A 21,795-nucleotide genomic window follows, 5' to 3' on the forward strand; every position below is an offset into this window, starting at 1 on the left:
CAATATCTGATACAATATTGACTGTCCAGTACTTTGGGATGTCCTTCTGGCGTGAAAACAACACTGTACTCACGTAGCTCCGCCTGGAGCAGACAGGAATTCTCGTCCAGCTATTGGGATCCCGAAGGAGGGAGAGGGAGAAGGTAAGAGGGAGACGGAGAGAGATAGATTAGAGAGTGTAGAGAAAGGAGCAGACGAGGAGACAAAAGACAGCAGATGTTGTGCCGTGTTGTTGGATAATGGGGGCATACGTGTGTTGGGGGTGGGGGGAGCTTGGGTTTGTGATAGGAAACAGGTTGGACGAGAGAGACACACACATACACACACGTGAAGCGACTTGTTTAATCGCGGCAGGAGATTTGATGGCGTGTGGTGGGGGGGGGGTGCGGGCGGGCGAACATGTCTGTTCTGATCGGGGTCTCATTCAGTGTGATGGGATGGAATTCAAAATATTCCCATCTGCATAGCTTGGCCTGTGGGAGCAGGTGGATAACAGGTCGTTATGGAGGTGTTCACTCAACTCAAAGTCTTCACTCAACTGAAGTCTTCACCCCCCCCCCCCCCCCAACGACCCCACCTCCGGCCGATCCTATCGGTGGGGGCTGCATCGTCAGAAGCACTGGCGTTCAGTCAAAACGTTCCGGTCGTTTGTACCCTGTTCAGGTGGATATTAAAGATCCTGTGGGGCTATGGTGAGTGGGGGGGATGACGGGGGGGGGGGGCAAGGAAAGGGAATTTCTCTCCCACCCCCCCACGGTGTCCCGGTCGACAATGCCCCCCACCCCTCCTCCCCCCCAGGATAAAATTGCTCACTCACTTTACGGCTGTTTGCCGAACTCAAATTGGAAATTCGCTTCCAATTCAATGAATGGCCTCAATTTCTCCCGCCGCCCCCACCTCACTCTCTCTCTCTCTCTCTCCCCCCCTCTCTTTCTCTCCCCCTCGCTCTTTCTCTCCCTCTCTCCTCGTCTCTGTCCCCCTCCCTCTCTCGTTCAATCCTCCCTCACTCTTTTTTTTACTCTCCCTCCTTCCCAATCGGCACGAGTTTAAGACGCAGCTCCATCTACAGGACTCACACACACACACACACACACACCTCACAATGGGACTTCCCTCTTAACCATCTCCAGCAATTGATATGGCTCCTGACGAACTCAAAGCGCCTCGCGGCCCTAGTGTAGTGACTGTGCATTTTGCAGGCAAACGCAATTTTACAGCGATGGCCCACAAACAACTGTGTGAGCGATTGGCTGAGCTGATCAAGGGGGTGGGCGGTGGTGGAGGGAATTCTTGTCCAGGGAGAAACCTTTGACTTACGTCCGAGCAGCGCACAGACAGTGTAACGTCTCGCGAGTGGTACCGTGTCTCCTACAGCGCGGCCCCCATCCCCCCAACACGTCCTCCCACAGACACCAACACATAGCACCCCCGGCACCACCATCAGTCTGGACTGTGAGCTCAGACTCCCCAACATGGAGAGGGCTCGAACCCAGGACATGACACGGCACCCACCGCGCGCCCCCCAACCCCCACCGCGCCCCCACCCCCACCGAGCCCCCACCCCCACTCCCCACCCCCCCAACGCACTCCCGCCTCCCCACAAGAACCAGGGGACGAGCGAGAGCGGTTGAGGCACATTTGACGTGGGCCTGGGAATCTGGGAACGTACCCAGCTGGATCCCGGGCCATTCCCGGCCCAGGAAACACCTGTAACTTGAGGCCGCGGATGACTTTGCTTTGGAAGAAATAACACTTCCATCACACAATGGCCCTCTGTTTAATCTCCGTGGCAACCGGTAACATTTCCTCCACACAGCCCCGCACTGTACAACCAGTCAGTCGTCAGAACATCACCCACTGCCTCCGAGTCAGGAGGTTGTGGGGTCTGAGCCCTTTCCCCCTCCGCCCCTCGCCAACCCCCACACACACACACATCAGGAAGCCTGAGCTCACACAGTCCAGGCTCAGTGCTGGGGCGGGCGGGCGGGCGGGTGGGGGAGTTGGGGGGGGGGGGGGGAGTGTGGGGGTTGGAGCGTTGTGTTTGGTGGAAACCCGCGATAAGATGTTAAACCACAAATGGCCTTCAGCTGCTCCTCACCCACGATACGGTCACTCGCTGGGGCTGTTTGTGGGGACGCTGCTGCGCGTAATTGGCCGCCGCGTTTCGCCCACAAAATCCACGGTCGGTTCACTTTGCAGTCTATCCGGCGAAGAGCTTTGAGTGGGAAGGCGCTGGAATCGAACGCAAGGATTATTATTGTCATGATGGGAACCTCAGCTCCTGTAAGGGACCTCGCTCCCGGGACATTCACGTGGAGGAGCCCCCGCCCCCCCGCCCCGGTTGTGGAGAGACTGTCCCTTTAACTCCGGCCGCCATCAGCCCCGCGCAAACAAAGCAGGCGACAATACGCCGCTGGTAGAGACTTCCTGCCCCGCGGGTAACACCGGAGGCCAGAGAGGATAAACAAACACACGCACACACACACGCGCGCATCAGATCTTCACAGAACAAGAGAGGAAACCACGACGTCACGTGTTATGACCCACAAAAACACGGCGCGAGGAACAGAGTGTGTACCTCAACGCGTACCAAACCGAACCCTTTCCTTTCGACACGAGGTACAAGCGCGTCTCGAAGGGTCTCGCGGCCACCGTCAGCCACTGTGTGCGGTGTCGTGGTCTGTGTGTTTTGCGGGTGAACACGGCAGCCGATTTGTCCTCAGCAACGCCCCCCCCCCCCCCCACCACCACCACCCGCAGGCTTTCGGCCCCCACCCTATGGAACTCCAGCCCACATTCCCTTCGCATCGCTCGCTCGCTCGCTCCCTCCTTCAAGGCACGTCTCGAAACCTTCCTCTTCGACCCTCTCTGCCCTCCATCCTCCCCAATCCCGACCCCCACCTCAGGTCCAAAGTCCTTGACCGTCCAACGCTTTGGGACGTCCTCCCAACGTGAAAGGCGCTGTGTGAATGTCATCTGCGTAGTAACGTGCCCCCCACCCCCACCCACCTCCCAGCCCATTGGATTGGAGCCACAACCTGGACTGCGAGCTCAAAGCTCCCCCCACCTCCCGGACATGGGGGTGTGAGTCTCTGCCCATGAACAGAGCAGAGCTGTGGCCGCTGGTGCGTGTGTGCGTGTGTGTGTGTGCGGGGCCATGACTGACAACTCTCCCCGGCGTCTCACATGAATGGCTCCTTTCAGGAGGACTTGTGGCCTCTCGCAACACACATCCCCATCCAGCATCACCCTCGGCTCAGCCGGCAAACACACTCCACAGGGCGTGGCTCGGGCGTTAACGGGCATTTTTGCAGTCGTGGTGTAGTGACTGTTTACACCACGACTGCAAAAACGTAGTGACTGCTTACGGACGCACACGCCCAATGGTGCCTTTAACTTTAACAATAATAATAATAATAATCCTTGCATTCGACATAGCGCCTTATCACATCGTCGAGACGTCTCAAAGCGCTTAACAGGAGTTAACTATGAAGTGTAGTGACTGTGTACTTTGTGGCCGAAACACGGCAGCCAATTGCGCACAGCAGCGTCCCCGCAAACAGCCGTGGATTGAGTGACCAGAATTTTGTTTCTTTCCGGGCGGGAAAGCGAATGGACTCACAACCCGCAGTTCCTACGTACTGCTCTGTAAACGGAGGCGCGCGCGCGTGTGTGTGTGTGTGTGTGTGTGTGTGGAGTAAGGAAACTTGCGTGAGGTTTCGTCCAGTCCCACCCGGCCGGGAACCGAACCCGGGTCCTCCTGCTCGTGAGGTGAAGGCACTAACTAACTTACCCGCGAGGTGATGTCAATCCTGGTGTTGGGTTGCAGGGAGGTGCTGAGTTTCAGAGGGAGAGTGCACCGGGATGTTTGTCCGAAGTCCATCTCACGCTCCCATCTCACGGGCACGTGGTGGGTGGCGGGAGTGGTGGGTGGCGGGAGTGGTGGGTGGCGGGAGTGGTGGGTGGCGGGAGTGGTGGTGGTGGGGTGGGGGTGGTGGGGGAGGGGGGAAAAGAGGGGACACACACTCCCAGGACGGACAGGGAATGTCAGCCTCGGGAACACGAGCCGTGATCTCGCGGAGAGTTTTCCGGGGAAATCAATCCCGGCTGAAATACCGCTCCCAGCCCGGAATCCCGAACACGCCAACCGCCTCCGGGAAGCAAATAAATATCCGGGAATTCACTTCCCGGCTTCTTACTGCCCCCCACCCCCTCCTCTCTCTCTCTCTCTCTCCTCTCTCTCTCTCTCCTCGCTCTCTTCCGATCGCAGGAGCCAGATTCCCGGCCGGACTGAACTCCCCTCCCGACCCGACTCCTCCTGCTGAATCCTTAAACTACTCCTTAAATTCCTGAAGCGTTTCCCAGGCAAAGGCGGCTCCTGGGAATGACGTCTCCCCTCTGCACTCCCCTCCCAGTTATTGCAGTGTAGAAAAGAGAGAGAGAGAGAGAGAGAGAGTGTGTGGGTGGGAGCGATTTGGAAAGAGTTTCGGCCAAGCCGGAACGTTGACCAGACTCTTAACCTTTTCCTGCCCTGGAATTTCCCTCTCCTCAAAACTACCAACTGCTCACTCGCTGTCTCCCGCTGACAGACTGAACGATCCAACGCAGAGCACCTGAGCGCAGCGCCCGAACACGGAGCGTGAGAGCACGCAACCCCGTGGACGCATGTTGAACGCACGTAACACGGACTGCGGATTCTGTTGACCGCAACGACGTCAACAATGAATCCATTAGAACTCTCGACCCGTGAAGTTACAGTTTCAAAGAAAATCTAACAAAATAAACCGCGCACACATACATATGCATACACATACATTCACGCCCCACCACACACACACATACACGCACACACATACACACACAATAAAATAATAATAATCCTTGCATTTGATATAGTGCCTTATCACGTCTTCGAGTCATTTCAAAGCACTTCACCGGATACACTAAAGTGAATTGACTACACTTTGTGGGCAAAATACATAGGCAAAATATATACCCCACACGCACACACACACACACATATACATACACCCACACATTCAGATACACACACACACACGCGCACACCCCGTTACTTACTCACTGTCACTGGGAGGCGAAACATGTTATAAAACAGGCGCAAACCAGGAAGGTAACAGGAGGAACTGATTGAGAGAGAGAGAGAGAGAGAGAGAGACAGGACAGGACTGAGCCAAACATTTGATTGCCTGAAGGACGAGAGCTCAAGGAAGCCACGCTCCCCCCTCCTCCCTCGCCCCGGTTGGGAGAAGCCAGGAAGCTCATATCCTTTATCCTTCACCTCAAACTACCCTGTGCTAAATTTGGTGCCCCCCCCACTCTCCCTTAGTCAGTCACACATCAATCAGTCTCTGATTTGTCTCGTGACACACACTCAAGAGACAAGGTGGACCCCAATAATTAATTCATTAATTCATCGCCTTCATCATTATTATTGAGTTGATTAATAATTACTTTTATTCATCGTGCGATAAGGCACCGTGTCAAATTCAAGGGTTATTATTGACCATTTGACACGGCGCCTCATCACGTCGTCAGGACGTCTCAAAGCGCTTCCCCTTCGCAGCCTTTTGAAGCGGAAGTGTATTTAATAAAATAATAATAATCTTTGCGTTTGATACAGCGCCTTATCACGCCTTCGAGGCGCCTCAAAGCGCTTCACGGAACATACTGTAAAGTGAATTGAAACGTATTTGTAGTCAAACAATCCCCCCACCCCTCACGCGCACCCCCCCCCCACCCCCTCATCCCTCAATCCCACCTCCCCACCCGTCACTCCAACCCCTCACCCCCACCACGCCACAGAGAGGGAGACAAGTGCGCGGCGAGTAATTTTTGAAGCGTCGTGACTGTTATGTAGTGTCCCAGCAATGATTTCCCCCATTCTCTCCCCACCCCAAACTGCGCTCCCCCCCCCCTCACACACACACACACGCACACCCCACATATGAGTGTCTCAACTATCTGGAGAGAACAGAACTCACTCACTCAGTCTCTCTCTCTCCCAAACCACAAGCACATTTTGCAGACACTTTTCTTCAAAACCAATGCAACCCCCATCACAGAGTCCGCAGATACTTTGCCACCACTTTCTCCTCCCTTCACCGTTCCCCCCCTACCCCACACCCCATCAATGGTTTTGTTTTATATCATTCGATCTGTGCTCCTCACTCCCTCTCTCCCTCTCTCCCTCACTCTCTCACTCCTTCCCTCCCTCACTCCCTCCCTCCCTCCCTCCCTCCCTCACTCTCTCCCTCCCTCCCTCCCTCCTCCCCTCCCTCCCTCCCTCCCTCCCTCCCTCCCTCACTCCCCTCCCTCCCTCCCTGCCATAAAATCCATCCTTGACCGCGTTCCCAAGCGTGGAAATCAATCACAACTTGCAGGGAGTTGGTGCCAGATGTGCTGCAGATGTTCCTGGGTGTGCGTGGGGGCTGAGGGGTGTGTGGGATTGGTGGAGGGGTAAGTGAGAGCGTGTTTGCGGGTGTGTGTGGGTTGTGTGTATGTGTCTCTACCCTTTTTCAAGTCCCGTTTAAAGACGTTCCTCTTCGACCGCGCTTACGGCCACCTCCCCGGCCCAGCGTGGACTTAGGGCTCCACTAGTGTTAAACGCTCTGAGATGCTGCCCTGCGTGGGGGAGGGGGGGGGGGACGGGGGACGGGGTGCGCTATATAAGTGCAAGTTGTTGTTGTGTGTGAGGGGTGGTGGGTGGAGTGGTGGTGGGGTGAGGGTATGTGTGTTTCTCTCTTTGTCTGTGTTTTGCTGTGTGTGTGTGTGTCTCTCTCTTCCTCTATCTCACGGTATCTCTCTCACACTCTCTCTATCTTGCTGCGCGTGTGCGTGTGCGTGTGCGTGTGCACGTTTCTCTCTCTCTCTCTCTCTCTCTGGAAAAACGACATCCTTTCCAGTGATTACGGTAACGGAATTTAATCTTGTATGTAATTTCTTCACACAAACAACCTGACCTTTGGGGACAATGTGAAAGGATGAAATTCCTCCCTCTCTCTCTCTCTTTCTTTCTTTCTTTCTTTCTTTCTCTCTCTCTCTCTCTCTCCAAAGAACGTACGAATTTGCCAGGCGAAAGAAGACCAAAGTCCATCCAGTTTGCCTTCCACCGTCCCGGCAGTCGCACGACGAGTCGTGTCCGAAACCTTATACTGTTATTTTTTTTTCCAGCAGAAATCTATCTCATTTGTTCTTGAAACAAAAGACACTTTCTGCTTCCACCGTCCGCTTCCCTCGGGAGCCTGTTCCATAAGTTTACTCCTCGTTCACCGAAGTTGCGTTTCCTGCTCCCAACTCATTCCCAGCAGCCCCCACAGTTATCGCTCCCCCCCCCCCCACCCCCCCCCCCCACACACACACAAACACGCACACACACACACACGCACAGGGCAATCACTGGCTACAGCAGCCGTTTCCCATCAAACCCCCTCTCGCCCGAAACTTTTTCTAAAACTTCAGAAGGGGAAAAAAGTCCTTTGAAGTTTTATTAAAAGCCGAGAAAAAACATAAGTAATTTTTATTGAGTGCCTGGAGTTCAGGCGAGGACTTACAGCTGGTGTCTGGGTGCAGATCAGAGAGAGAGGGGGGGGGGTCGGGGGAGAGCAATGATCACATTCCCTACTCCATCACACCCTCGTTCCCCCAGCCCGCCCCCCCCCACCCCTCAACCTGTTCTGGTATAAGGCTCCAGCCGCGCTCCTCCAAGTGGGGTCTCCTCCGAGTCGAACTGGCCCCAAGGTGACTTGCTTGGCAACAGAATGGCGGAATCGATCCAACCCTCTGAGACGGTCTCCAGTCTGGTTCCTGAGCCAGGAGGGGCCGCAGTATTCCAGGGCACTCACTGCTGATGACAGGACAGCCCGGCCCGGCTCATCAAAGGTCCGACCAGTCACTGGGGGCAGGGAATCCTTCCCCTCAGCTCCTGTTAACCCTACAAGACAAAACCCTAATGGTGGTCCTCGCTGGACAAGCAGAGGAAAGCTTGGCCAGACAACGCTCTCCATGCAAGCCATGCAGTTTTAGCTGGTTAGACTCCAGCAATTACCCCAACACACACTCTGGGCTCCCCCACCCCCAAGCCTTGGCTCTTGTCAACCTGTGCCTAATACTTTCCAGAATTAGGTAAGCAAGATACATCCCTCCAGAGAGAGAGAGAGAGAGAGAAAGAGAGCGCATTCCTTTCCAATAAATATCTCTAGAATTTCCATGTGTAGGTGGGTGGGAGGCATGGAATTCTCAGCTTGGATTGGAGACCCTTAAGCACGATGATGGGATTCCGCGTGTATCAGACACCTGGCTGACACCCCCCCCCCAAAAAAAAACTCTCCATCCATCCCTCCCTCTGTGGCTGCTCTCCCCACCGCCATCACAGCAATTGGAGAGAGATCCCACCCCGTTGAAGCATAAACCAGTTGGAGAAATATAAAGTTTGCTTGCTTAACGGAAAGCTTTTGGAGTCCTGTAGCTCAGCGGATAGAAAGAGAGAGAGGACTTGGGTTTGATTCCCGGGCAGGGGGCGAAATGTTGGGCAAGTTTCTTTACTCCACACGCCTCTGTTTACCCGGCAGTAAGTAGGAACCCGGTTGTTAAGTCGATTGGCATCCGAATGCCTTTCTGGGAGTAATAATCCCTTCGAAAATAAAATAAAAATAATAATAATAATTTGGTCACTCAATCCATGACTGTTTCTGGGTCACTGCTGTGTGCAATTGGTCGCCTCGTTTTGCCCACAGAATATAGAGTCAATTCACTTTACAGCATATTCTGTAAAGCCCTTTGAGACGTCTCGAAGACGTGATAAGGCGCTATGTCAAATGCAAGGATTATTATTATTATTATTAACTTTCACTGAGAGAAACCGGGATTGGGGAGGAAATAAAAAAAGAATTTTAAAAGGAAAATCTTTGACTGACCTTTTTATTCCACGATGATCTCTCGTTGCAAATCCAGTCGATTTATAATCTTCATGGAATTATTCATCCCTGGGTTTATTCACCCCAACAGACGGACACATCCCGATGGTTAAAATCCTTCCTTCCCAATGACGGGATCTTGCACTAACCTTTTCTGCTGCTGTTCTCTGTCTGTCTGTCTCTCTCTCTCTCTCTCTCTCGGTTTCACACTCACACTCACTCCCCTGTTTGCGATATTGGCACGTAATCAGCGGGAGGGAGCGAGACAGCGAGACAGCGAGACAGCGAGAGAGAGAGAGAGAACTGAGTGAATGTCTGTGTGTTAAGTCCTGCCCGAGATTCAGAGGCCCACACCTCTCTCTCTCTCTCACACACACACCACAAAGCAACCCTTTATTCCTTCTTTTTTTGCTTAAAAAACACCACTTGTTCTCAAACAGGGGGGGAAAAAGCTGCAGTACGAGAGGCTATAAAAGTGAGGAATGTTACTATTAACACTCTCTGGGCTCTGGAATTAGGCACAAATATTCACTCCTTTGTCTTTCAAACTTGCCCCCACGTCATTTGACATTAAAACAGAGAGTTAACTCACTGACTGACGCGTTTCGCCCACAAAATGCACAGTCACTGCACTTCACAGTGTATCCTGTGAAGCGCTTTGAGACGTCTCGGCTACGGGATGAGTCGCCATATCTAACGCAAGGATTATTATAATTCACAGGGAACTGGTTAACTGACAGACTAATCAATCCATTCCACTCGGCAGCTTTGAGGAGTACACAGGGCACAGTCACTACACTTTACTGTCAGAATTATTATTATTATTGTTGGGATTATGGCGACTGGACAAAACTGGTAGTTTCCACTGGTCGGTGAGTCAGTTGCAAGCGATGGGGGAGGGAAGGGATGGGGGGAGTGGGGGCGAGAGAGAGAGTGGGAGGGAGGTCGAGAGAGGGGGGAGGGGGGGGCAAGAGAGGGAGAGAGGGCGAGAGAAGGGTGGGCGAGAGAGGGGGCAGAGAGGGAGCGAGCGACGGGGAGCGGGGGCAAGAGATGGGTGGGGTGCGAGAGGGGGGAGAGGTGGGGGGAGAGGTGGGGGGGGTGGGGGGGGTTGGGGGCGGAATTAAAGGCTGAGGTTAGAAAAAATGTCTCGACTCACAGAGGGTGGGCAGAGGGTGGAATTAATTCTCTGCCACAAACAGTAGCACAGACAGAGACAGTGTTTAACAGGAAATCAGATAAATGGTCAAAGGGAAGGAATATTACAGGTGTGTGTATGTGTGTGTGAGATCGAATGAGTGAGTGTCTGTGTGTGCAAGTGAGCCTAATGGTGAGTGTGTATGTGAGTGTGTGTCCCTGCGAGTGTGTGTAATAGTGAGTGTGTGTGTGTGTGTATGTGAGCGAGTGCGTGTGACACTGTGCATTACTGAACGTGTATGTGTGAGTGTGTGTATGAGTGTGTTTGTCTGTCTGTGTGCGTGAGTGTGCGTGTGACTGCGGGTAATATTGAGTGTGTATGTGTGAGTGTGCGTATGAGTGTGTCAGTGTGTGTGTGTGTGTGTGTGTGTTGGGGGGGATATCAGGGGAAGGGCAGTGATCGGGCGACACGGCGGGAAATTGAGAAAAAGTACTCACGGAAATATTTTCGAGCGAGTGAGGGAGTGGGTGAGGTGTAGCTGGACCTGACATGGCAGTGGGGGGGAGCGAGGGGGAAGGTGTGTGTGTTGGGGGAAACTTGACTCGGGCTTTAGTGTGAGTCCGGAGTAAAACCCAGAGGGTCCGTTCCCTCTCACAATGACTCACAACGTCTCGGTGCGATTCACAACGACTCGCACTCACGCAACAACAAATTACATTTTGTATATATGATGACACAGTGTGTGTCCCTGTGCGTGTGAGTGTGTGCGTGTGTCCATGTGTGGCCTTCAGCCACTCTGCCCTCACCCTCTGGAACTTCATCCCGCGGTCCCTCGGCCTCGCCCCCTCCCCTACCTCCGTCAAGACGCATCTCAAGACCCTCCTCTTCGACCGTGTCTTCGATCACCATCCTTCCCCCTAGCCTTCCACACTCCCTGATCCCGACCCCCAGCTCAGGTCCGAAACACTGACTCTTCAGGGCCTTGGGACGTCCTCCCAATGTGAAAGGTGCTAATTTTGTTGTTGTTGTTGTTGTTGTGTGTTCATGTGTGTGTGTGTGAGTCAGTGTGTGTGTGTATCTGTTTGTCCGTGTGTGTGCGTCTGTGTATCCATGTGTATGTGTGTCCACGTGTGTGTGTGTGTCCATGTGAGTGTGATGCGTGTCCGTGTGTGTGTGAGTCCACGTGAGTGTATATGTCCATGGGTGTCTGAGTGTATGTGAGCGTGTGTGAGTCCATGTGCGTGTGTGTGTATGTGACTGTGTGTTCATGTGTTTTTGTGAGTCCATGTGAGTGCGCGTGTGTGTGTGTGTGTCCGTGTCAGTGCCAATACTTTCTGAAAGGGTTTCGAGACATCGTCAGAAAAACCGGCCACAACAACTTGCATTTATGTAGAGCCGCTCACGCAGGATAGCATCACGGAGCGCCAGAGTGTTTGGTCAATGAAGGGCGAGCGCGGTTGGTCGGTTGGTGGGTTGGTGGCAAGGTGCCAGGGAGGGAATCGAGTGTCAGTAACTCAATGTGAGAGGATTTCTTCTCCATTTCCTGGCCTGGCCTTGGCTCACACATCACATCACATCACATCCTGCATCTCAAATTAGCTCTGCAAGGGAAGCCACACATGAATGTATATGTCCATGGGTGGTACGTGTGGGTGGTGGTGGGGGGAAACGGACCATGGACTAGCTGAGAGTGAGTCAGTGAGTGCGGAAGAGCGAGTCGGAGAGTGAGTGTATGTGAGTGAGTGTGTGAGAGAGAGAGTCGGAGAGTGAGTGTATTGAGAGAATGAGTGTGTGAGAGAGAGTAAGTGTATGAGAGAGTGATGGCCCAAGTGTGTGTAGTGACTGTAGATTTTCTAGGTGAAGGCGACAGCTATTTTGTTAACAGCGAGGTCCCAGACGTGGGGGTTTTGAACTCTCTCGACCTCTCCCGGTGGTGGGTGGAGGGTGGGTGGGAGTGGGGGGGATGGAGAGGAAAGAGTGAGGAGGGGGTTGTAATCCCGACACATTCCTCACTTGGGCGATAAATTTGACACCCGGGCTCCGAGGTTCAGTCTGGCCCCAGGAGCCGGGGAAACGAGCAGTCAGCAGTCCTGACCTGGGTCCAAACCCCACCAGTGACCCCCCCCCCTCACACACACCCCCTCCGGGGAGCAAGATTCTATCAGCGGAGACGTGACCAGCACCCCCTCCACACACACCCCCTCCGGGGAGCAAGATTCTATCAGGGACGTGACCAGCACCCCCTCCACCTCCCCCACCCCCCCTCACACCACATCCTCATCAGGACCCAGCGAGCTCGAGATTTACTCTGAATTCCTTCCCTCACTGAGACAACCAGCCTCGACCGATTCCAGCACCTCCCCCATCCGGCTGCTGCTTTTCAGCCGCACGATATACAGTCACTACACTTTACAGTGTATGCTGTGAAGCGCTTTGAGACGTCTCGGAGACCTGATAAGGCGCTGCATCAAATGCAAGGATAATTATTCTTAATATTATTATTGTCAGAGACGTTAAACCCAAGTGACGTCCGACCTCGGATAACGACCAACTTACGACTCAGTGAGAAAACATATGAGCGAGAAGTTTTACCTTAAACGTGACTTTCTTTGCCATCCGCGCTGTCTCCCGGCCACTGGCCGCCGAGTGCTGATCCCACCCGAGACCCTCGCTCTCCGGAGCGCCGGGAATGCCAGAGCTTGTCACCCCGAAACCAAACCGGGGGAGACTGACATCAAAACCTCTCTCTGTGGAGGCTCCGAGTGAGAGCGAGAGAGAGAGAGAGAGGAGAGAGAGAGCAGGAGAGATGGCGAAACAGCAAGATATAAAGCGAAACAGTGAGAGAGACAACAAGGGAGAGAGAGAGAGAGACAGCACGAGGCAACGAGATAGCGAGACAGTGGGATAGCGAGACAGTGGGATAGCGAGACAGTGAGATAGGGAGTAAGAGTGAGAGAGACAACAAGAGGGAGAACAGCCTATTGAAACAGAGTCAACAACCACAGAGCTGCCTCAGCGCCCCCACCCACCCCCCCCCACCCCAACACCACGCAAACAAAGCTATCGATCGCACATTGAAGTGAAAGACACCGCCTCAAACACAGGATTATTATTGTTAATAACGGCAACGAGATGAGATGAGTTCCTGGGCAGTGAAACACTAGCGTGACCGAATGACTGTTATTTTATTTATTAATAAAGGATTTGGAAACCGGTGGAGCTCCATCTAATTGCGATGGGCCGAATGGCCTCTTTTGTGGAGTCCGGTAGCTCAGTGGTTAGAGCGCTCGCCTCGGTTTGATTCCCGTGGCAGGGAGAAACATTGGGCAAGTTTCCTTACTCCGCGCGCCTCTGTTTATCAGCAGTAAGTAGGAACCCGGTTGTAAGTCGATTGGCGGATCGCTTTTCGAGGGGTAACAAATCCCTTTTTTAAAAAAAATGTGTTCACTCGATCCCCGACTGTTCGTTCGTGGGGACGTTTCGCCCACAAAATGCTCAGTCAATTCCCTTTCCAGTATATTCTATGAAGCGGTTTGAGACTTTTCAACAACAAGATGCTGTATCGAATGCAAGGATCATTAATATTATTAATATCACTTTTCTGTGTCGCAAGTTCGACCAACGCTGATCTCCGCGGGGGGGAGAGAGAGAGAGAGAGAGAGAGGGAGGGAGGGAGAGCTCCTGAGAGCGACACCTGATCCGGATTCTGTGCATTTTATTCACAGCCGCTAAATCCCGAAGTTCCTCTCGTTAACATTCAGCTTCCGATACCTCCTCCCTCCCCTCCCACCTGGCAGCTGGGAAGAGACAGGGTGAGAGATGACAGCTTGTGGCTCAGCCTCTGTCGCCCTCACCAGCTCTCTCCCGGGTCAGCGGGTGTGTGGGCTTGAGCCCCCGACCCGTCGCACCCCCACCAACGTCAGGGGGGGCTTTGAGCGCGCGGTCCAGGCTCCGGCACTGCACAGGTGCTGTTTGTGCTCAGAAAATCTGACCAAATTGCAAAACAGAATGGCTGGGATTGTAAACAGCTGCCCCCACCCCCACCCTATCCACTTGCCAACACCCCCCCCCCCCCTCCCCACCACCCCACCGCCTCGCTCGCCAAACCTCCCCTCCTCCACCCACGGCCGGCACTTTGCACATGGCAGTTTTTCCCAAACACTGACCAACATTCCTTTCCCACGGAAAAAAGGACAACAGCTCCTCACAAAAACAGCGCACACACACACACACATACATTCAGACACACCCACACACACAGACACACACACAGACACACACACAGACACGCACCACCCCTTGGCCATATACATTATTTAATTAAGTTTAAGCGCGTTCGCAGCCGTGTGCTCACGAAACCCAGTTCCCAAGTCACAGAGAGAATAAAACAAGAAGAAATGATTCACAGCCCCGTCCCTCCCACCCCAACACTCCACCTATATAACCCTCCACCTAACACAGGACACCCCCACACACCACCACCACCCGCACTGTGCACAAATCATGCCCGCCTACAAACCACACAGTCACTACACCTAACAGTAAACGCGGTGAAGTGCTTTGAGATGTCCCCCTCCGCGTGGAAGGCGCTTGGGGGCACGATATTAAATGTGGGGATTATTATTAGATTTCAGAAGCCTTGAATTCTAGAGCCTTTCGCCCACAAAATACACAGTCACTACACTTTACAGCATTACGCTGTGAAGCGTTTTGAGACGTCCTGAAGACGCTATATCAAGTGCAAGGATTATTATTATTAACACGCTATCCGTTTGTGAGAATGGGGGGGCGCGGGGGAGCTGGGGATCAGCCTCGCTGCGGCCTCTCCCACCTCCGCGCTCTGAGACTGTGGGTGACCCCCACTCCGCTACTCCTCCGCGCTCTCACTCTCTCTCTCGCTCGCTCGCTCGTTCGCAAACCAGGCATTCCCCTCCGGAGGTCAGAGGTGCCGAACGGAATGCGAGATCACAAGAGGAATGTGGAGGAGCCTTGGAAACCGGGCATCAGTGAGAAACACAGGGACACCAGCCCCTACCTCCCCACACCCCCAGCCTGCCTCACCCCCTCTCCCCCCCCCACCACCCACCATCCGTGTCCCGGGATGGTTGGGGGTTGCGGGGTGGAGGTGGGGGGAAACGGAGTGGGGGCTGGTGCCTCGCTGGCTGTTTTCTCAACCACAAACTTGCCGGCTCAACACTCCAGACTCCAGTCAAAACAGCTGATAGCCCTGTGAGCAAACATAATGCACACGCAGGTTGGCAATTTTGTGTGTCAGCCTGTCCTCAGGCACTCGCACTCTCACCTCCAGCTCAGAAGGCTGTGATTTCAAGCAAACACACATACACACACACACACACACACACACAGAGACACTCACACACACACACACTCACTCACTCACATACACACTCACGCACGAAACAGACGCAGACAGACACACGCACAGAAACACGCAACAGACGCGCACACTCACACACAGAAACACACTCACACCGACAACAACTTGGATTTGTACAGCGCCCTCTCACGCCGGACGGCGTCTCAGAGCGCTTCACAGTAACGGATCCCGGGACCGAGCCGCGGGGGGGGGGGGGGGGGGGAGGAAGGTGACCAAAGAGTCAACAAGTCAAAAAGAAAGGTCTTCAGCAGAGACCTGAAAATAGGAAGAGAGGGTTGAGGGGTAGAGTCCTGGAGCACTTGACCAGTGATAGAGTCTGACCCCGAGCCGGGGGGAGAGGGAGTGGGGAGGTGACCGTAAGCACGATCAAAAAGGGAAGGTCTTTAGATGGGATTTGAAGGTGGGGAGGGAGAGGGGGCAAGGCGGAGGGATTGAGGCACAGAGTTCCAGAGTTTCGGGGCGTAGTAGCTGAAGGCACGGCTACCGATGGTGGAGCGGAGGAGACGAGGGACAAACAGGAGGCCGGAGCCAGCGGGTGGTGGAGTGGGGCGTAAGCAGGTCGGAGAGGTAGGGAGGTGCCAGGGCATGAAGGAAAAACAAGAACCCAGGAAGAGGAACAGGAGACTTTGGGAGGATTGAAATGGAATTTTAATTAAATTTATGGAGCCACGACACCTCCAATTATATATAATGGCTGAACACACAGCAGCTGGAGGGTGTCCGGGCAGAAAGGACACTCGGCATTTAATTTTCCGGGTCAACAGTCAAGACAACACAGCACCTAATTAATACAGTCGGATACAGAGACCGAATACAGAAACGATCACAAGAATAATAATAATAATAATCCTTACATTTAACACAGCGCCTTATCGTGCCTTAGACGTCTTTAGACGGAATATACTGTAAAGTGGATTGACTGTATATTTGTGGGCGAAACCCGGCAGCTGCGGTTCCCTGACCGTCCAGCGCCTTGGGACGTCCTCCTGACGTGAAAGGGGCTGTGAAACTATCATTTGTTGTTGTTGTTGAGTGTACGTGAAGGGTTGAAAGGAAAAGACAGTGACAGACAGATTCCTGATACACTGGTGCCGCCTGCTGGCAAACAACAGGTCTGAGAGACTATGTTACCGCGCTGGGATTTCCCGGATGAGTTTGCGGACCCTTCGGGCAGGTTTGTTGCCGGTCAACAGGTCTCAAACTCCCGGTAATATTTCCGGATGATGTCTCTAAGTTTCCTCACTCCACACGCGCGCCTCTGTTTAGCCAGCAATAAGCAAGAACCCGCTTGTTAGTCGATTGGCGGATCGCTTTTCCGGGGGTAATAATCCCTTCAAAAAAAATAATAATAATGGGAATTTGGTCACTCAATCCACGACTGTTTGTGCGCAATTGGCTGCCACGTTTCGTCCACCAAATATACAGTCCATTCACTTTACAGTATATTCTCTGAAGCGCTTTGAAACGTCTCAATGACGAATGCAAGGATGATCATTATTATCCAACACATTGATGGGTTTCAGCCCAAATCGATTGTCGGGACATTGATATAAAAATCAGTGGGATACGTGCAAATTCATTCAGAGTCTCTTGCGTTGTGAGCGAGCATTTAATAGCAATAATGCGCGCATTTTTTTTGAGCTCTTACTTCTGTATTAGGGCAGACCACGTGCGGACTGTTGCTGCTTCTGAGTGGGTGAAACTGAGAATTGAAAAATAAAGTTGAGCCCTGAGCAGCGGAGATACACACGACACAGACAATCAACCTCAGGTCGGACCGAGAAAAGACTGAGAGGCTGTCCTCATGAGCGACCCACGCAACGCAAATGCAACCGGTGAGTTAAAGGCATCTGAGCGGCTAAAAGTTATCACTGGTTGTTAGTCGATTAACGGATGTTTTTTTTGGGGGGTAATAACCCCCTCCAAAAAAAAATAATCATGAATAATTTGATCACTCAATCCACGGCTGTTTGTGGGGACGCTGCTGTGCGTCATTGGCTGCTGCGTTTCACCCACAAAATATACAGTCAATTCACTTTACAGTGTATTGCATTTGGTGCAGCACCTTATCACGTTGTCGAGACATCTCAAAGCGCTTCACAGAATTACTATAAAGGGTGTATTTTGTGGACTGAGTGCTGTTACACCCCCTTCTCTCTCACTCTCTCTCCCTTTTTGTCTCTAACCCAAGGCTGCAAGGCTAACCTGTGGCAGAAATACGATGGAATGCAACATTCCCAAGGTTTCAAAATCCTCAAGAACAAATCTGGGCTCATCCCGCCCTGGGATGGGATTGCGGAGCAGGTCGCACACACAGGTTTTTATCCAGTAACATTTACTATGAAATCACCGGCTGCCTTACTGCGGGCATTAACTTCGCTCTCACACTTCTTCAAATCCCTTCCCGCCCCAGCACCTCCCTACCTCTCCGACCTGCTCACTTCTCTGTTCCCTCCGCTCGCCTGGCTCCAGCCTCCTGCTTGTCACTCGTTCTCTCCTCCGCTCCACTATCAGTGACCGCGCTTTCAGCCACTACGCCCTGAAAACTCTGGAACACACTCCCTCAATCCCTCTCTCCTTGCTTGCCCCTTCCCTCCTTCCGCATCTTCGGGAGCCCGAAGACCTTCTTCTTTGACCGTGCCTACGCCTCTCCCCCCCGCCACTGTCAAGCGCTCTGAGACGCTACGCTGCGGGAGTTGCGATATACAAATGTTGTTGTTGTCACTCGGTGTCAGACGCTGCCACATCGCAGCAGTCTGAGACTGTCCTGTGTGATGGCCGCTGTTGCCATTCCGCCCCCTCCCTCGCTGGCGCTGGCGCTGGCGCTCTCGCTCGCTCTATTTGTGTTTCTCTTAAGCAGAGGATGACGGCATCAAATTCAGCCTTGTGCGCTACAGACAAATGGACGCGTCTTTGGTTAAAGGGTTTCCTGTGGCAATTCAAGTTCATGTTTCTGAGAAAGTCTATCACATCTGCTGCGACAAGGAAGAGAACCGTAAAGTTCTGAAATTCAAGGTAAATTATAACCACCTTCCCTTCCCACCACCCCACCTCCACCCCATTTGTGGAGTCCTGTAGCTCAGTGGTTAGAGCACTCGCCTCGCAAGCGAGAGGACCCGGGTTCAATTCCTGGGCAGGTGGGGCGAAATCTTAGGCAACTTTCCTTACTCCACACACCTCTGTTTTCCCAGCAGTAAGTAGGAACCTGGTTGTGAGTCGTTTGGCGAACCATTTTTCCGGGGGTTAAAAAAATAAAAATAATTTGATGACTCAATCCATGGCTGTTCGTGGGACACTGATAAGCGTAATTGACTGCTGTGTTTCATCCACAAAATATTAAGTCAATTCATACACAGAATACTTTATATTCTGTGCAAAGCTTTGAGACATCTTGAAGATGTGATAAGGCAGAGTATCAAATGCAGTGATGATTAAGGATTAGAAATCTCTATCCTTAATAGAAATATAAAAATTCCGATTTAAAAAAAGTAGTTTAGCTCTCTCGCTCTCTCTCTCTCTCTCCCTGGAGGGATGCATCCTGCTTACCCAACTCTGGAAAGTATTAGGAGCAGGTTGGCAAGAGCCAAGGATTGCGGGAGCCCAGAGTATGGGTTAGGGATATCTTATTCCCAGAGCCTGAGTCATTCTGAGCAACAATCAGTTTCCGCATTTCCGCACATCAAAATCCCACGTACAGAGCTCTCTCATCTGACAAATGTGCCTCGAGTCCATCTCGGATCCTGTGAGGTTAGACCACAACTCATTCCGTCTCTCAATTCCCACAACAAACTAGCCGCAAAGTCAAGAGCATACGTTTCCCCCACAAAAGGTGCTAACCCGAACTCTGTGTGCGCCTGGGAAACATTGCTTTAGATCACGGTGTGTTGAAGTGTGCGCGTGCGTATGAAAAATAAACATACACCTTCAATTAGTCTCTTAAGCCGAGCCAATAAATACACAATACACAATCACTGGACTTCACAACAACTTACATTTATTGCGCTCACTTCACACGGGGTAGCGACGCAGAGTGCTTTACAGAAAATCCTGTGAAGCGCTTTGAGACAACTCCCCACTGCGAATAAATGTGCAGCGATGTGGGTTAAGAGCGGGGGAGCAGGACTAGTTAGTAGCTCTTTCAAAGAGCCGGCACAGGAAAGATGGACTGAATGGCCTCCTTCTGTGCGCTAAGATTCTATGACTCCATATTAAAAAAAAAGTTGAGTTTCAGTTCTCTCTCTCTCGCTCTCTCTCCCACTGCCCGGGCCACACGTGTAGGAAGGTATTGCACCAACAGGAGTGGTGTACGAGATGAGGAACATAATCTTTTACCGTCGGCAGTTCGAGGGGAGGTATTGCAAGTTCGAGTCAGCTTGTGAGAGCGGCTGGTTTCTGTGCACGGAGCAGACGGACGGGCAATACAAGATGGCCCTGAAGAAACCGGAGAGAGAAGTGGACGAGACCTTAGTGGTATCCGTCGACTGACTCTCCAAGAGATGTTCTCTCCCCTCAAAAACTCCCTTCTTTCTGCTTCTCCCCCACCCCCACCAACACCCTCGGCTCAGAAAACGACCTCTCCTCTTCCCCCAATGCAGCAAACGATGCCTCGCTTCCCAGAGCAGAGAGCTTCCACACTCAGCACGGCTCATAGTCGCAACATCAACTTAAAATTAATTAATAACGAGCCGTCGCCGTTGCAGCTTCGCTTGCAACCAAAGGATCCAATATGGAATGCAGATTGACACACAAGACGAGACATTTTATGTTCATCTATACTCAGCTGGGAGGACTCCTGTGGGAGGACTAGTGGTTGGAGTGCATACATGTGATGAGCTTCTCTGGTCATAGCTTTTCTTTCACTACTTTTTTGCAGTATATATTAGTATAAACGTATCTTTCTAGAAGGGCGTGATTTCCTCTCTGCCTACTTTGTTGCTACCATGCGTACCTCACATTTTGGGGTTTAATTAAAGCATTTTTCTAAATATAGCCCAACGACGATAAGAGATCTCTGAAAAAAAATATGCCCATGACACTCCCCCACACAAGACCTTTCCGATGAGGTGTAAATGTCTCTACGTCAAACAGTTATTGCGTACTTGGCGGACAGACACACACACAGACACACACAGACATTTCGCCTTTATTAGTATAGGTAATCATTTGATATAGCGCTTTATCACATCTTCAAGACGTCTCAAAAACGGTTCACAGGATACATTGGAACGTGAATTGACTTGTTTGGTGGGCAAGATTTTGTGAAGCGATCTGATAACATCACATCTCGTTAAAATGGAAAATGTACACTGCACAAAGGTTTAATAAAGGTCGTATGTTACGTCTTGGCTCGATGTGTTTTTTCCTTCCCTCCTTCCTCCCTACCCCTCCTTTTTAAAATAATCCACCCCCGACCCCTTTACACTTCCTGTGATTCTCAGACCTGACTCAGGAACCATAGGGTATCATACATGACTTGGTAGTCCCGTAGCTCGCCTCTCAAGTGATTCCGGTTTGATTCCCGGGCAGGGGGCGAAACCTTAGGCAAGTCGCCTGTACTCCACGTGCTCGGTTTACCTACCAATAATAATAAATACTTGCATTTGATATAGTGCCCTATCACATCTTTGAGATGACTCAAAACGCTTCACAGAATATATTGTAAAGTGAATTGATTGTAATATTTTGCGGGTGAAACCCAGTTTTAGGTGATCGGCAGATCACTTTCCAGGGTTAATAATCAAAATAAGAATAATTTGACATTCAATGACTGTTTGTGGATCACTTCTGTGCGCAAATGGCTGCCGTGTTTCGCCTAAATTCACTTTACAGTGTACATTCTGTGAAGAGCTTTGAGATGTCTCAAAGGTGTTATAAGGTGCTATATCAAATGCAAGGATTATTATTAATTATACTCAACAACAACAGCGTGCCGTTTGGGTTTTTATAATACACTTTAATCATTTTAAAGATTACATTTGTTTTTTTTTCCTTTTTACACTGGAATGTTGTCATATTCCTTCGAATACATTTTACATGGTGTTACAAAAATCTGCTCTCCAATTACCGTTTATCCCAAATCTGAGCGAAAGAGGAAGAGAGAGAGAGGGAAAAAAAAATAAAGAAAAAAAAATAAAGGAAGTCACTTCACAATTAGAAATTAAATTCAACGTAAGGGCTAAAATTATACTTACAGCTAAGCTGGCAAGGTGATATGACAAAGGCTTATTAACAGTTTCTGCAACTGACAAAGGCTGTCAGCAAAACATCAGCCCTTTTCCAGACAAAGACAGTGTTGTTTTTATTCCGTTTGGTTAATTAAAATATTAATA

At 51.6% G+C, this 21,795-nt stretch overlaps 1 protein-coding gene across 1 annotated transcript; it reads left to right on the top strand.

The window, feature by feature from the left end:
* On the top strand, positions 1-20,596 carry LOC103191153 (interleukin-18). The gene is made up of 5 exons (XM_042343890.1): positions 1-143; positions 17,126-17,301; positions 17,658-17,783; positions 18,327-18,481; positions 19,745-20,596. The coding sequence occupies exons 2-5, from the start codon at positions 17,271-17,273 to the stop codon at positions 19,949-19,951; spliced, it is 519 nt and encodes a 172-aa protein (XP_042199824.1). The 5' UTR covers positions 1-143; positions 17,126-17,270; the 3' UTR covers positions 19,952-20,596.
* Positions 20,597-21,795: the final 1,199 nt, after the last annotated feature.

Source organism: Callorhinchus milii, unplaced genomic scaffold (assembly GCF_018977255.1).
Source record: "Callorhinchus milii isolate IMCB2004 unplaced genomic scaffold, IMCB_Cmil_1.0 Scaffold25, whole genome shotgun sequence".
NCBI lineage: Eukaryota > Metazoa > Chordata > Chondrichthyes > Chimaeriformes > Callorhinchidae > Callorhinchus > Callorhinchus milii.

Bases quoted from the DNA above. Each gene is read 5' to 3' on its own strand.
- LOC103191153 (XM_042343890.1), top strand. From the start codon at position 17,271: ATGAGCGACCCACGCAACGCAAATGCAACCG. The intron at 17,784-18,326 runs GTTTTTATCCAG...TCTCTTAAGCAG, and splicing joins GGAGCAGGTCGCACACACAG to AGGATGACGGCATCAAATTC. The intron at 18,482-19,744 runs GTAAATTATAAC...CCACACGTGTAG, and splicing joins GTAAAGTTCTGAAATTCAAG to GAAGGTATTGCACCAACAGG.